The sequence below is a fragment of the Branchiostoma floridae genome, chromosome 1, assembly GCF_000003815.2.
Source record: "Branchiostoma floridae strain S238N-H82 chromosome 1, Bfl_VNyyK, whole genome shotgun sequence".
Lineage (NCBI taxonomy): Eukaryota > Metazoa > Chordata > Leptocardii > Amphioxiformes > Branchiostomatidae > Branchiostoma > Branchiostoma floridae.
This window is the reverse complement of record NC_049979.1, coordinates 5,875,741-5,891,258: the sequence shown is the minus strand read 5'-3', so window position 1 is coordinate 5,891,258 and position 15,518 is coordinate 5,875,741. Positions and strand designations below refer to the sequence as shown.

At 43.4% G+C, this 15,518-nt stretch overlaps 1 protein-coding gene across 3 annotated transcripts; it reads left to right on the top strand.

Moving 5' to 3' along the window:
* The first annotated feature begins 2,261 nt into the window (after positions 1 to 2,261).
* On the top strand, positions 2,262 to 14,321 carry LOC118426134 (laccase-1-like). Of its 3 annotated transcripts, none has more exons than XM_035835397.1 (10): positions 2,263 to 2,368; positions 5,138 to 5,329; positions 6,204 to 6,398; positions 6,668 to 6,912; positions 8,395 to 8,516; positions 9,259 to 10,092; positions 10,841 to 10,981; positions 11,548 to 11,710; positions 12,236 to 12,432; positions 13,404 to 14,321. In XM_035835397.1, the coding sequence occupies exons 2-10, from the start codon at positions 5,150 to 5,152 to the stop codon at positions 13,604 to 13,606; spliced, it is 2,280 nt and encodes a 759-aa protein (XP_035691290.1). In that variant the 5' UTR covers positions 2,263 to 2,368; positions 5,138 to 5,149; the 3' UTR covers positions 13,607 to 14,321. The 3 variants fall into 3 exon arrangements, with proteins under 3 accessions (XP_035691305.1, XP_035691290.1, XP_035691298.1); XM_035835405.1 differs by lacking the exon at positions 2,263 to 2,368 and adding an exon at positions 2,675 to 2,731; XM_035835412.1 differs by lacking the exons at positions 12,236 to 12,432; positions 13,404 to 14,321 and adding an exon at positions 11,900 to 11,978 and having other exon boundaries at positions 2,262 to 2,368.
* Positions 14,322 to 15,518: the final 1,197 nt, after the last annotated feature.

Sequence of the window (15,518 nt, the reverse complement as noted above, 5' to 3'; positions counted from 1 at the left end):
AAATACAGATAGCGGTTCGCTCAAGATGAAAGGGGCCACAATCTGCACCAGACAATGATCATAAATGATTGGCATTCTGCAAATCTTTGGGTAATGTTGCGTTAGAAAAAGGACAAACTTTTGAAACTTTTGTTTTCCTAGGCTTACATCTGTGTTCTGGTGCTGACCGTTATGACGTTTGTGCACCCCGCCTACATCGCGCACTACTGCAGGGGCGGGGCGGACAGAGATGGGCGGCAGCCCCCTCAGAGTGCCCACGAGGAACCCGTGAAATATCCTAAACCCGAAGTTTGTTATTCCATCGGGAAAGAGACAGGGGTTTGATTCCAGGTAGCCTGTGTACTTATTAGCTCTTCACTCGTCTGATTCGGAATATGGAAATACTGAAAACTGGTTAAGTGAAGGAATTTTTTTATTAGAAATGGAAGGTTTTGTCTCATAATTAAGTGGCTCATAATTGTCTCATACGTCTCATAGATACTCCACCAGGCAGTCAATGCATGACAATTCAATCGAATCCTAAGAACAGTGGAAAGAAGATTTCTACCTACAGATCTGTAAAGCTGTAGGATGCATTACCGAGTGAATTTAAGATTGTATCCGATGTGAGGCGGTTCAAGGAAATGATATCCAATCTCATGCAACATATACCTTACGGTTTTTAGTTAGATGATAATATGCCCCATTCCAGTTATGGCGACCATTTTGGATTTCCCGGGGTCATCCGGGGTCATTGCACCAAAACGACGCTAGTCTGTCCCCATTGTATTATGCTATAGTATAGGACATCTTCAGTGGTAGTTTTGTCCCTCTAACTTGAAATACTGCAGAATATGCATATGTGCCTGTCATGTGTAGAAAATATTGCTTTGGACATTTTGAATCCCATTTCAGCAATTTCTATTCTTTTATTCTTGATTGAATAATTTTGTTACAACATGGAGAAATGAATAAAAACTAGACAATGAAACTAAGTTTACTTTTTATGCTTATGTGTGGTGATAGCGCACACATAGTTTATGACTGTGAGGCGGTCTTGTAACCGTACAAAACAAGATGATGTTCTTCGGAAAATAATGTCATCAGGTTGGTATAGTATAGTACTTTGGGGAATTCTTCTTCACAAGTAATGATTCTTACCTTCTTACATTTCGATGCCTGTCAGCTTCAGAAGCTGTCTGAGAAAGATGTCTGACAGGTGTGGAAACGTTCGCGGGTAACAAATCACTGGTTGTGAAGAAGAATTCTTCAATATCCAAGATAATGTGCCACAAGTACAATGGACAATCGCTCTAATCATTCCCATATCCTTTCCTTGGGCTTATACGGTACACCAATATAGGCTAATTATAGTGGCTTCACAGGACATGCTAACTGGGGTTTAACCATGATCAACCATGCCTGTACGGAAGAATTGAGCTACAGCAAAGATCCATCGTGTGAAACAGTAAAATGAGCCCATGGAATCTTTGCCAACCTCTCGCATCGCTGTTCAGAAGAGGAGCCACACCATGTAACATAGATGTACACCCTCTTCATTTTTCTAACAGATGGGTTTCCTTTGCCTTAGGCGTTTATTGGTTCGTTGATTGTCAGTGGTAACTAGTAGAGGTGACTTCTTTTAACGTTACCAATTCGGTTATTTCGTTGTGGTTAAATGAATAATCAGAAAAAAATTATGTTTCGTCTTCAATCGTTATAGACGTGAAATATTGACCATGGGGTAGGTCACTCACTCACTCACTCACTCACGGCCCGTAACCTCAGTGGTCGCAGGGGCTCCACGACGTCCGGTAGCAGTGATCCGTGCCCATCTCTCTCTGTCCTCTGCCGCTGTAGGTCACACACTGATAATCTCTGATATTGTCCTCTCTCTGCTTCCAGGGGATGAGCGCTAGCACTAATTCTAACTTTGCTTATTGTAGAGCGAAGCTCGATTTTAACAAGCTCTTAGTACTTCTCTCGACCGTTAACAGTTTTACAAGTTAGAAACCTCTGGATATGAATATTGGAAATTTTGGTCATTACTATTAAACAATTTAATTATGCAATTTCTTGATTAATGCCCTCGTATTCATAGCTAATAAAAATAAAGTTTTATGGTATGGCGAAGGTATGGGGTCGTGGAACTCTAGTTTCTCATATTTTTTGCCAAGTGCAGGAACAATACGTGTAATTTCTTACCCCTAAATGTGTTGTCTACGTTAGTTGTTGTCTATTGACACGCCCATTTACAAGAAACCCTAAAAAGTTGTCTAACCTGTTCGTGTTGTACAACTTGTTCGTGTTGCACAACTTTTTAGAGGTAATTTCAGGAAGGGCTTAGACGGATCAGCATCGGAAGATTCATCGTTCGTCTTTCACGCAGGTGGGAATAACGTTACATTTATGTTGCACGTTATAGAGTTTATTCTGTTGTACTGAACCTGGGTTGCTAAGTTGCCCAGAAAGTACGATTTTAAAAAGAAATGTAAGCATTGCTTGTTGTTGATCATTTCTCCACTTGAAATGCACCTCGAAAGTTTTGAACATGTCAAAAACTTTCGCGCCAGCCAAAAGAACAGACACAAATATCTGGAATGCAATGAGAATTTCCAGAATACACTCAGGTATACTGGAAACTCCCAAACAGTGTTCGGGCAATTATTTGCTGGGCGCACTTACTTTGTGTGACACCGGCCGGTTAGCTGTCAGAGGAGGGACTTAGGTCATACAGCCCAAGCGGTTTACGGTAAGTCTAGACTACTTTGTGTTCGATTAGGCCATCCCAAATGTTTTACACTTTAGGTGCCTGGTTTTAAGATCAAGCGTAATTCTTGTCCTTTCTACCCCTGTCACATTGCGCGAAAATCGATCGGACGACAACTCTGCGAGCTCTAAATGACATTTTTGGCAGTAATACGTCCGGTGTTTCTCGATCAGCGCGTGATTTTTAGTGATCGTCGGTGATTTTTAGAAGACGGCCGATGCTCGCTGCGCACCGAAACCTGTCACCGGTGATCTCTGTTTTGTGAGGAATATTCAGTCTTAACTCGTCCGCGTGCAAGAGGTGGCGCCATGTCATGAGAGGCTCATTATCATAAATGTATTACGCGAGGATGCCATGAAGTCTAATTTTTGTGTGTGGCTTACACTATTTAGGACATTCTAGCACGCCGTTTTCAACCGCTCCAAGTATGAAAAAATGATGTAAATATGGGAATATAGTGCAGTAGATATTAATTCAATAAGGATTGCCTCATCCAGAATATTTCCACCTTTAACACAGTAATATTGCTGAGGTCGCCTTTAATTAACAAACAATTTATCTATTTATTTATCAATCCTGTAGTCCCTTCAATGAGTAATATTTTCCTTCTCTTTACGGATGGATCAAATATTGTTGGCAAATCTTTTTGTGGCTGATTGCGGATTGGAAGGTAATTTCCAAGCGAATCTAAGGATCCGCCTGCCCTCACCTTCTGTTTTTCAACTTGTTTTTACAACATTTATACTCCGATAGCATGGCATTTGTTTTAACGGAATGCCTCCTCTTTGGGACCATATGTCCTAATATCTGGTTGGAGATCAGTTGCAAACCTCACTTTTGAGGTTTGTTTAAAAAAATCGACATTGAATTGTACGAAGCCTCTACAACTTGAAAGACAATTGCGATTTCTGGCATGTGAAGGGACCTTTAGTGAGAGCGGGTTATGGCTTCGCAGATAGCGACAAAAGCAATTTACCGTATGCCTGGAAGCAGTCACACAACAGAACAACAGCTGGCCAACCAGTCCCTGTGCTCTAACGAGACGTCCTCGACAGCATTAGTGTTAATGAATGAATGAAAACCTTTATTGCAAATTTTTGCCCCACTGGGCTAAGTACAGGTCACACTGTAAGAATCACATATATGTAACAATGGAAACAATCATACACATCTATATATGTAGATGTGCGTCTAATCTATTCTAGGACATTCGACTTCCTCTCGCTTCTTGGTAATTGTATAAATGTAGCTAGCTGTATGGTTGGTTAGAGTTGGTTTATCAAAAGCTGTCAGGAATATAAATTTCTCTTTACTATTCAAGTATCTAAAGTGGGGATATTTACTTAACACATAGTCAAATAAAATGCTCCTATCGCTATCATACAAAGGACAATCCATAGTAAAATGTACTTCATCTTCTACTTTCCCTAAACTACAAAATTGGCATATTCTTTGCTCTAGAGGAGTGTGGTTATGTCTGCCTGATTCGATTCGTAATTTGTGGCAACTGATTCTAAGTTTTGTGATGGTAGATCTGTGTCGTACATTGGCAATCTTAAGATATTCTTCTTCTTTATAAGATTGTTTTAATAGTCTGTATGTTCGTAGTTTGTTTTTCGCAGTCGCAACTCTTTTGTCGTTGTGGATTTCAGATAGAAAGGTCTGGAAATAATAAATGATAAATGATCGCCTTTTTTTTCACCCGTGACATGTGTAAGCTCATCAATGATTCACATCACCATGCATATAATTATGTAAATGTATATGTCATTTGCATAACATCTATAATAGCGCTAAATATTTCATGGAGGTATGACGTCGCCAAGCTCTAGTTAACCTTGTTTTTGCGTAATTATTTAGAAAACTTAGTATCTTGATTGTGCCAAATACTAAATATTTTCGGGTGATCAAAGCATCTATTAACGTTATACTATCACAAGGTATAGAGAAAGATGACGAGGCACCTGACCACGAGAACGATCATCATTATGAAAAAGTTTAAACTTTGTTCCAACACAAAAGGAAACTCACCATAAATATTCGGCCGAAGGCTCCGACCTTCGTCAAATGAATGACTCGCTGCACATGTCGAGTGAGACAAAATTTTATATAGTTTTAGTCACACCGGAAGTCGTCGGATGACGTCAGGTAGCAGCGAATCATAAATGATGGGAAGGCGAAACCTGCCACCGTCACGGTTCAAAGAGGGTTGGAACAAAGTTTCAACTTTTTCACAATGGAATTTACCAACACAAATAAGCTTTCATTCGGGAACCATCGTCATTATCATAATCATCATTAAGAAAACTTTAAAATTTAGAAGTATTTTGATTATGCCGAATACTGAATATTTTCGGGTCATCAAAATATCTATTATACTATCACTAGGTATTAAGAAAGATGACGAGGCACCTGGCCCCGAGAACCATCATCATTCTCATCATGTCGGCGCTTGTCGCGGCCCAGAGCGTTCTCTCCCAGCTCTGCACCGACAGCGTCTGCCACTTTTCCCTCGTCATCAGGCGGACCAAGACCATGACTCACACACGGAACCTCAACGGGCGCAGGGATACCAACTCTGTAAGTGAATTTTTGTTTCAAACCTTTGCTGTCAAGTGAGTTATGGTGAAGTAATTTAGCGGAAAATGCCGACACCATACAAACGTCTCCAGAACATTTAGCTCCTCATCTAAGCATTGCAACCCAATCGCTTTGTCGTCATCTTTATAAAAGAGGAGAGGGAGAAAGAGAGAGAGGGAAGAGAGAGGAGCAAAAGAGTGGAGAGAGAGAGGAGAGTGGAGGGAGAGTGGAGAGAGAGAGAACAGAGAGATTAGAGTGCAAAGTGAGAGAGAGTGCAGAGAGAGAGGAGAGGGTGGGGAGAAAGTGGAGAGAGAGAACAGAGAGAGAGGTAAGCATGAAGTTAGGGGAAAGGGAGAGAGAAAACGAGAGGAGACAGAGTAGAGGATGGAGAAAGGAGGGAGACAGGAGAAAGGAGCAAGAGACAGAATGACTTTGAGATAGCGATAAGAGAGAGGAGGGAGGGACTGGATAGAGATTATTCAGGGGGAGGCTGTAGAGAGAGAAATAGAGGGGGAAGACAGTGGGGAGAAAAAAGAGGGAGATCGACATGGAAAAAAGAAGGATTCTTTTGAAATATGTAATCACACCACAACCCCACATCTTTCATCAGCATGGACAGGTAAATCTCAGTGACGGAACGTTAAAGGTGAATCGACATCTCAATAACGGCATGTTACAGGTAAATCTCTATGACGTCATGTTACGGGTAAATCTCAATGACGACATGTTACAGGTGAATGTCAATGACGACAAGTTACAGGTAAATATCAATGACGTCATTTTACTGGTTAACTCCATGACGTAATGTCACAGGTGAAACTCCGTGACGTACCGTTACAGGTAAATCTCAATGACGTCATGTTATACGTTACAGGTGAAACTCCGTGATGACGGACGCCTTGAGCTCTTCAGTCCGTTGGGAAACCCCGCCCACCCTGGGAAGGAGAATGTGAACGGAACTCTCGTGCCCATGGAGGAGGTCATTACCACTGACGGGGTTCAGAGGAACGTCATCACGGTCAACGACATGTTCCCGGGACCTACCATTGAAGTCGTGGAGGGGGCACAGGTTAGGGAGATTGTTGGTATTTTATTTATTGTTGGTATTTTATTTAGTTCAAACTATTTTCAAACGTTAGGATCGTGGATTGGCTTCTAGCTTTAAGACGGTCATTATCATAGCCATGGACAATGATAAGTTTATTGCATATCCATGCTCCTTTGAGGCTAGATGCAGTAATGTGGATCAGAGAATGACATTAAAGCTTTACTACGTTATAAATTCGACTACACTACACTTACTGACTTGCGCTGTTATGTTAATTAATATCTACCCAGGTCGTCGTTAAAGTAACGAATAAACTGCTAACCGAGGCCACAGGCATCCACTGGCACGGTCTGCACATGCGCAGCACGCCCTACATGGATGGCGTGCCCTACGTCACACAATGTCCCATCATGCCCCGCGAGAGCTTCGTCTATCGTTTCAACGCAGAGCCTGCCGGGACGCATTTTTACCACTCGCACCTCCGCACGCAGCGAGAGGACGGACTGTTCGGCGCGTTCATCGTGCACAGGGCCAGGTAAGACGGAAAAAGTTTTCAAACATATAGTAATGGTACAAAGCAGCTGGAAAATGGGCAGATATATGCCGTATATCGCAAGGACAATTTAGGAAAACGTAGAGTAATGTCATGTCAAAGAAGACGATGTGAAAGAAGAAAAATTAAGAATCTACTGTTCGGTATACCATACTGTGTGTTCAGTCCGTTGTTGAACCTTCCAGACCACGTCGACGTCATAATGAAAGCACCTTTTTTTTTTTAATTCGCACACTTGCATCAGGTTTGGGGTTCCCAGTGGATGTTATCCATAAAATCAAATCAACATGCATATGGCCTTAACTTACAAGCTTGAAAGTTACTAGCGACTCTATCATGATTACTGGTAACGTTACATGTGATTTTCTGGAATTCTTTCCGGCTGCACACTTTTGCCAGCTTATGATCATATGCCACCGTAGGACATTAAACGGTGCCCTGTCTGGCAGTTTACGCGCTTTTTTGGCGACGCCTCAGGGGCATGTCAAATGGTATATCATTGTGTTCAGTCTGCAAAAATTCTAGGAATTACACAGGCATTTTTCCACAGGAATGCCAGACCACAGGCATGTTTGCAATGTGAGAAGTTAGTCCGGAGGAATTTCAATGGCAGGAACTCGGGTCATGCAAGCTCCCCCAGGCATTTGTCCTAGATAACTGGACAGTCAACCACAGGTGTTGTCCAGATGGAGCACTTGATAAGTTGTGTATAGGTAGAAGTTGCACAATTCATCACATTCCGTTGAGTTTTATAGAAAAATACACATTTTCTTCTAACTCAGAAAGACAAACATAGTGTTGTGCCAGTCAAAAAAGTAGGGGCAGTCACATTACAGAAAGACCACTGCAGAAAGTTGGTAACAAGAGAAAGAGGTAGACATCACTCAAGAGCTAGTTAGTCCAGACTAGCTAACGGTTTGTAACCAAAGAAGATTGCTATCTCTGTGGTTACAATCCTCAGGGAATTCTTTATGTGTACCTGTTTTCTAGAACAGTGTGTGTCTGTTACAATGTTGTTAGATACTGTTCCGTCACAAGTATAACATTTAATGTCCTTATTTTTAGGAAGGGGTCATAACTACATCAAGTTTGTACTTGTATATAGACTGCTCTATACCCTTCATACCCCTCTTCAATTACCAAGACAAGCTAGATGTTGTCTCGGAACCCGCAGAAAAAATATCTACATGACAGGAATATCCTGTTGACAGTAAAAACAAAAGAATTTCATTATCAGGAACATCCTGTGAATTAATTTTTCAGGTTTCGTTTGTCTTATGTTCACCTCCTGTAAATGACAATCGTTGCCATTGCAATAATGTTTTTATTACCAATCTTGTTGCAATTGGCACAACAAGGGACGGAAAGCTTTTGTCCCCGTCGTCATCGGGTTTGCATACCTTAAGTGGTGTTACTGACAATTCCATGTATACTTATGTTCGATTCGGTCCTTGTTTTAACCAGGAGTCCCATCGTGCCATCGATTCCCGTGATCCTCCACGACTGGTACCACATCGAGGCTACGCCATATTGGATTTCAAACATGTTCGGCTTGGAACACGCCGGCGATGGAGAGTATATGCTGGGTGATTGCCTTCGCTAGTTACCTTCGCTAGAAAGTTATACTAATATTTCGATAGTGTGTGTGTGTGTTTGTGTGTGTGTGTGTAAATGGACAACATAACTCTCGAAGACGTGGATGGATTGTCTTGATATTCAGTATGTGGGTAGGTCTTCATCAAGTTATACTAGTAATTTCGGTAGTGTGTGTGTGTGTGTGTGTGTGTAAATGGACAACATAAAACTCGAAGGCGTGCCTTGATATTCAGTATGTGGTATGTGGGTAGGTCTTCATCAAGTTTAAGAGATCTCAAAACGATTAGAGTTTTGGCCCCTAGCGGCTTGCTATGGTACTGCAGAGGAACTTCCGGGGTTTGAGATCTGGACATGCTACTGTCGTGCTTTATGAGTGGTAGAGTGTAGCCACCTAGCGGATTTTTGTAAGCGGAGCCGGTTCAGTTTCAGACTTTGAAAGAAGTGAGGCCAAGATGATGTTTGATATAATTACATCATAATTATGTAATTAAAAACCTAATCTGCATAATAAATGAGGAAATTTAACAAACCCGCTTCACTAGGATTTTGCGAACCTGTAAGCTTGACACATGCAAGCGAGAAAGATAATGAAAATTATGCAATTACGTCATTTGCATAATGAATGAGAAAATGCTAGAATTTCATACTGGTAAATGACCTGAATTCTTATGGCATCTTCAAGGTATGATACGGTGAACATTGTTTAAGATATATATATTGTGCTTTTTTCAGGTGCCTACGAGCGCCCGTTCTCTCACGATGGCGTCAAAGTCTCCAGTCGAGTGTTCAACTCAGCCCTTATCAACGGGCGCGGTCGGTTCGGAGACAACAGAGCGCCGCTCAGCACGTTCATGGTCCCCTCCGGAGGGCACGGCAACTTCCGGATCATCCATGTCGGTCCGGACTACCCGTTCCGGTTCTCCGTGGACCAGCATGAGCTGACGGTGACAGCCAGCGATGGGTTCGACATGACACCGCGGAGAGTCCAGTCCGTCATCATCTACCCAGGGGAGAGCTACGATGTCCGGATAAACGGAACGGCCCGGCCGGACCTGTACTGGGTACGGGCCGAGACCCTGCGCGTCGGCCACTGCACCAAATGCTACCCGTACGATGAGGTCGTTGTGGTTCCGGACGACGTCACAGAAGAGGTGCGGGCGATCCTGCGATACCAAGGCGTGACAGCAGACCGGGATCCTACCACAACTAAACGGGGCTGCACCAACGATAATCCGTGTCATGTGTTCAACTGCCCGTTTGCTGGCTATCCCGAACACCTGCACACGTCTTGCATCAACATGAATGATGTGGAAGCGCTGGCGTTGCCGTCAGAGGGGGCTGGACAATCCAAGGCCACTGACAGATACGCTGGACATTCCCGCACCACGGAAGCCGCAGACGTCATCGAGATATTCTTGAACTTCAACTTCGCCATCGGGTCTTCGGTCAACGGCCGGCGGTTCATCGGTCCCACAGCGCCGCTTCACCAGAACACCACAGCGGCGACGGTGCCGTGCGACGAGGAACTGTGTCTTCGGAGCGGTTGTCGGTGTACACACATGATAGGTCTGGATATTGCACTTTGGAGTTTTGTTTTGCACAACCATTTCATTTATTTATTTAGCCAGGTGTGCTCACTCAGGGCGAGATCCCTGATTTTCGGGAGACCCTGGTACATCACACTTCACCACTATTCACTCCGAAATACATAGCATATGCATAGTTACAAAATAACAGGACAACAATGCATGGTAATCATAAGTTCTTAACAAAGTTCTAACCAGTTTATCTCACTGCTGACGTTTCGATGTCTGTCAGACATCTTCCTCAGAGCTTCTAACTGGAGTTCTGCTTCTCGCCGCTAAATGTGGTCGATGTAGGTGGCGCTTTTGCTGCGAGAACACATTCCCAATGTGGATAAGCTTGTATCCCCACTAGTCTCCCGGTTCATGCATGTAGCGGCGAGAGGGAAAACTCTGGACAGTCAGAAGCTCTGAGAAAGATGTCTGATAGGCATCGCAACATCAGCATTACTGGTTGTGTAAAAGAAAACTCCTATATAACCCAGATCGACTACTCTCCAAGCAGAGGGTAGGCTCCGGCTGTTTTTTAATGTTATTTTTATTCGTTTTTATCGGGGTTTCTATTTTGTATTTTATCTTGCTGTGTCCGGTTTTAAGACGACTGAAAATAACGTTAAAAAACAGCCGGAGCCTAACCTCTGCTTGGAGAGTACAGATCGACCAACCTGATGAAAATATAAGTAGAAAGTCTCTATCGACCTTTTAATGTCATGTTCTCCCCTTGTATTCAGACATTCCTTACAACCAGACGATCCAGCTGGTGATGTACAACACCTTCGCTCCCACCAGCCAGACGCACCACTCCGTGCACATCCACGGACACGCCTTCCAGGTCGTCGCTATGGGTTACCCCAGCTACAACAAGACCACAGGTACATGCTAGTTTATCTTTATCCGCGAGGTTACCTATATCCGTCCACATCCACGGACACGCCTTCCAGGTCGTCGCTATGGGTTACCCCAGCTACAACAAGACCACAGGTACATGCTAGTTTATCTTTATCCGCGAGGTTACCTATATCCGTCCACATCCACGGACACGCCTTCCAGGTCGTCGCTATGGGTTACCCCAGCTACAACAAGACCACAGGTACACGCTAGCTTACCTTTATCCGCGGGGTTACCTTTATCCGTCCACATTCACGGACACGCCTTCCAGGTCGTTGCCATGGGTTTCCCCAGCTACAGGTACAGGCTAATTTACCTTTATCCACGGGGTTACCTATATCCGTGCACATCCACGCACACGCCTTCCAGGTCGTCGCCATGGGTTTCATCAGTTACAACAAGACACAGGTACATAACGCACATTTTACCTACAGCCTTAAAAACGTTCATAAGATTTACAGCTTTACGTTCAGAGGGGACAAAAACTACTAGTAGTAAAAGTTTAAACATGAAGAATTCACGTTTTACAACAATTCACTGCATTCAACAGGTCGCTACATGCAGCCTAACACTGATGTGAAATGTAAGAACGACCTGTGGCTGTGCACGGACGCCACCTGGCGGGATGGACCGCCGCTGCTAAACCTGATCAACCCGCCACTAAAGGACACCGTCCTTGTACCAGCTAATGGGTATACTGTGGTCAGGTTCAGGTAATAAAAGTACTTCGCTTTTCATACGTAAGAGTGAGGGGCAATTGCAACAATACTATCCATGCTGGAGAGAAGTGCGTTAAGGGTTAAGGGATGAAAGATATTGGTTTAAAAAGTTTGCAATCCACCTCTTCTACGACGTCACTATATTCAAACTTTCACTCCATTTGATGTGTATGCACCTGTCAGATCAGACAACCCTGGCCACTGGTTGCTGCACTGCCACAACGACCAGACATTTCAGTCATTTTAATACTACTTCAGGTAGACCCTATACTTCGGATTCAATCTAAATGGATCCTACCTAGCCTGGGTACCATCCGGAAAGTAGTTCGCTCCGGCGTTCATTATATACTATGTACAGTCGCTTCCAGCTCTGACGTTCATTATACACTATATACACTGCAGTCGCTTCTCTGCAGAAGCAAACATAGGAGCGAACTACTATCCAGATTGTACCCAGGCTAGATCCTACCAACATCGCAGGTAAACTTTCATCCCGTTTGATGTGTATGCACCTGTCAGATCAGACAACCCCGGCCACTGGATGCTGCACTGCCACAACGACCAGCACATGAACGAGGGGATGGCGCTGGTGCTGCGGGAGGCGGCGGACAGACACCCTCCCCCGCCCGCAGGCTTCCCGACGTGCGGCGACTTCACGTGGAGCTCCGAGCAGTACCAGAGCGCTCTGGATGGAGGCGGTCCTGCGGTTCCTCCAGGTAAGCTCCATGCAGATGTTGACGCAGTAGTGAGTCAGACGAGTTATCTTGACGTTTCATTCACATTTATTGGGTCCATTCCTTTGAGGCCATCACAGGCAACCCAAGCAATATCACATTGTTAAAAGTGGAAATATTCTGAATAAGACAGTCTGTATAATATTGACATCTACTGCACTATCTTAGCACATTGACATCATTATTTCATAAATTGAGCCGTTAAAAACAGCACAGTAATGAGTTGCACAAGGATTCCAGATCAAGTCCTTATTTTTTTTGGGGGGGGGGGGTACCATAATAAGGAATATCCTCGTGCAAGTTGCTTGTCTCTGGGCTGTTTTTAACCGCTCAAAGTATCAAATTATGATGTAAATGTGAGAATACAGTGCAGTAGATGTCTATATCATGCAGATCGCCTTATTCAGAATATTTCCACTTTGACGCTGCCTTTTACAAATCTGCAGAAATATATCAATGACATCCTCTGCAGAGATGCAAGAGAACTGTACGCGCAAAAAAGCAAGATGCCTACGTACATTTTCTAAACATCGCTATGCGCCGGCTGTGAGGTTTTGCCAATGTAAGATGTATGCTTCTACGGTTTTCATTGAATAGATTAAGCTAAGGGCACAACCCACCGTACGTGTAAATAAGTGCTGTCTACGTGACTGTCAGACAGAAGGTGGGCAATCTTTTGGGATCCGTAAGTCATAAGTACCGCCTCCGATCGACGGACTTTGCAGCACGCAGACACGCCGTAGAACTTTACGTGCAGGCAAAACTTTGTGTGCCATCGGGCTGCGGATTCGCCCCCGTACTTGTCAGTACGGGCGACGCGCCTGCCCTGTACAGCCTGAACGTTTTGAGAAATACATGGCGTCCCCCCCAAAAAACGTACAGATAAATTGCACGTGCGGTGGGTTGTGCCCTTAGCTTTAGACATCATTCAGACCAATGATCTGTGCCCACAGGCCCACCAGACGTGCAGACCACCTGTACAGCACCTGACCTGCAGGTCATTGCCCTATCCGCTGTGGGGGGAGCTGTCGTCATGGCCGCCACCCTGGCAGCGGCGATCTACTGCGCCATCAACAGGAAGAAGGCCGCATCTCCACCGGCGGTTACCGTTGCTGCGGATGCTGTTCCTTTGAAGTCAAATGTCGGCGATGCATAAGAGGATGATAGTGCCCGTCGTTTAATATCCAAGCAGATCTTACGGTGGCATAAGATAGTTTAGCCAGCCATGCACCGAAGATCTGCGGCAGAACATCATCGCTCAAAGGCTATTATCAGCCAATCGGTGGCCGGCTTAAACCCTTCGGCCCCAGCTTTTGATGCTATCTTATGCCACCGTAAGATCTGCTTGGAGATTGCCCCTCGTTTCTGTCAAGCAAAGGGGGAAGGGGAACCTTGCAAATTCACTGTTCTTCTGTTTGCTCAAAATAGTCATCTCACGCAACGGTAACATACCTCTGGGCACATGCTTTAAAACAAGAGTTCGTAGACCTCAGACCAGCTTGAAATGTATTGGGTGTTTGTAGACTTATTGTGTAATTTGATTTTTTTTAACGGTGGTGGAAGTTGATTGGGTCTGTTGTATGTAGTTGCATGATTTTTTAAAGCAAAGAGTTGCATTTTCTTGTATAGAATATATCTAGTAATTTTTGTTTACCACCTAGTGTGCTAGAGGTATGTGCTTCCAGGTCATATTATATAGAGTAATAGGAAAGGCATGTGCAACCATTTAATGTAAGTAATTATTCCACTATGATGGACGTTACAAATGCTAGCCTCCATAGCAGGCTTTCTGTGACTTTTTTTCGTCATTTTTGTGCTCATAATATACTTTTGCTGGCCATTTCTTATTCATGGTTTATTCATACATATACATATACATATACATATACATATACATATACATATACATATACATATACATATACATATACATATACATATACATATACATATACATTGTACATATACATATATGGACTACCAAAGCAACATTGCAGCCTGTTACATACCTTGCTGTAAAACTGGCAGAATTAAGTTAGTTTTAGTCTTAAAATAACAACCTAAATATATATAACCTAACATACTTCTCAAAAATCGATACACACCAGGCTAACATTAGCAGTAATCAACATTACCATGTAGTAATAATGTGACATTAAAACAGACTATAAATCAGTATCTAAGCGTGTGGAATAGTATGGGATAGCACAGTTTTTGTACCTATCATATCTGGCAAAAGGCATGCTAAGCTCGAACCCTCGTTTAAAACCTCTGATGTGAACTTCATTACGTGTAGCTGGCAACCAGCTTCGAAAAGTGGGTGAATTAAACATGGATTTCGCAAAATATAAAAATTCTCTTCTTGCTTTTAAAGTGCAAATATTTAGCCTATATAGAGCATTACAAGTATAAGCGCTGGGAAGAATAATTCTTAGCGCACGCTTTTGTATGCGTTCTAATGTGATTGATGGCATGTAAAACCTGGATGGCATACCGGGGCCACATGGACGTATAATAGGTAAATCTCACGGAGGTCATCAAGTTCAAACACCAGGGAGCCCAAAATCAGACCTGAGCATCAGGCCACCACAACCAATCCATGTACCAAAAATCATCGGTTTGCTCTGGAGATATATTGCCGGAAACGCCCCTTCCACACACTCCCATGCTACTGAAAGCTAAAGTAATGACTCAAATGTATCACTTCTAGGGTGGGTAACGTTACCGGTAAAGGAAATTCAGGTACAGGTACGGTCCACGTCAGGTCCAGGTTCTGAACGTGGACCTAATTATCTGTGAAAACTTGTGAATGGGCAACACTCAAAACAGTGGTCCATTTCGCTACAAAGTGAGGATTCTAGCGTATTAAAATCCTATATTCATGTTAACAACACTATCTGCTTCTGTTTTAGACCAACTTTGAATATAGAGAATTGGTAGAAATGACTACCAACTCAGAGTCCTCTACTTCGCTCTTGTTATTTTTTTAGACCTGTAAGCCTCAAAACGCGTAAACGCCTATCGGCAGCTCTATTAATGTGCAGGATCTCCTCATACTTAATAATGTG

What these genes read in the sequence shown, in the direction of transcription:
- LOC118426134 (XM_035835397.1), top strand. Translation starts at nt 5,150, where the DNA reads ATGACGAGGCACCTGGCCCCGAGAACCATCATCATTCTCATCATGTCG. An exon ending in GGCGCAGGGATACCAACTCT is followed by an intron (nt 5,330 to 6,203) that starts GTAAGTGAATTT and finishes TATACGTTACAG; the next exon opens with GTGAAACTCCGTGATGACGG. An exon ending in CGGTCCTGCGGTTCCTCCAG is followed by an intron (nt 12,433 to 13,403) that starts GTAAGCTCCATG and finishes CTGTGCCCACAG; the next exon opens with GCCCACCAGACGTGCAGACC.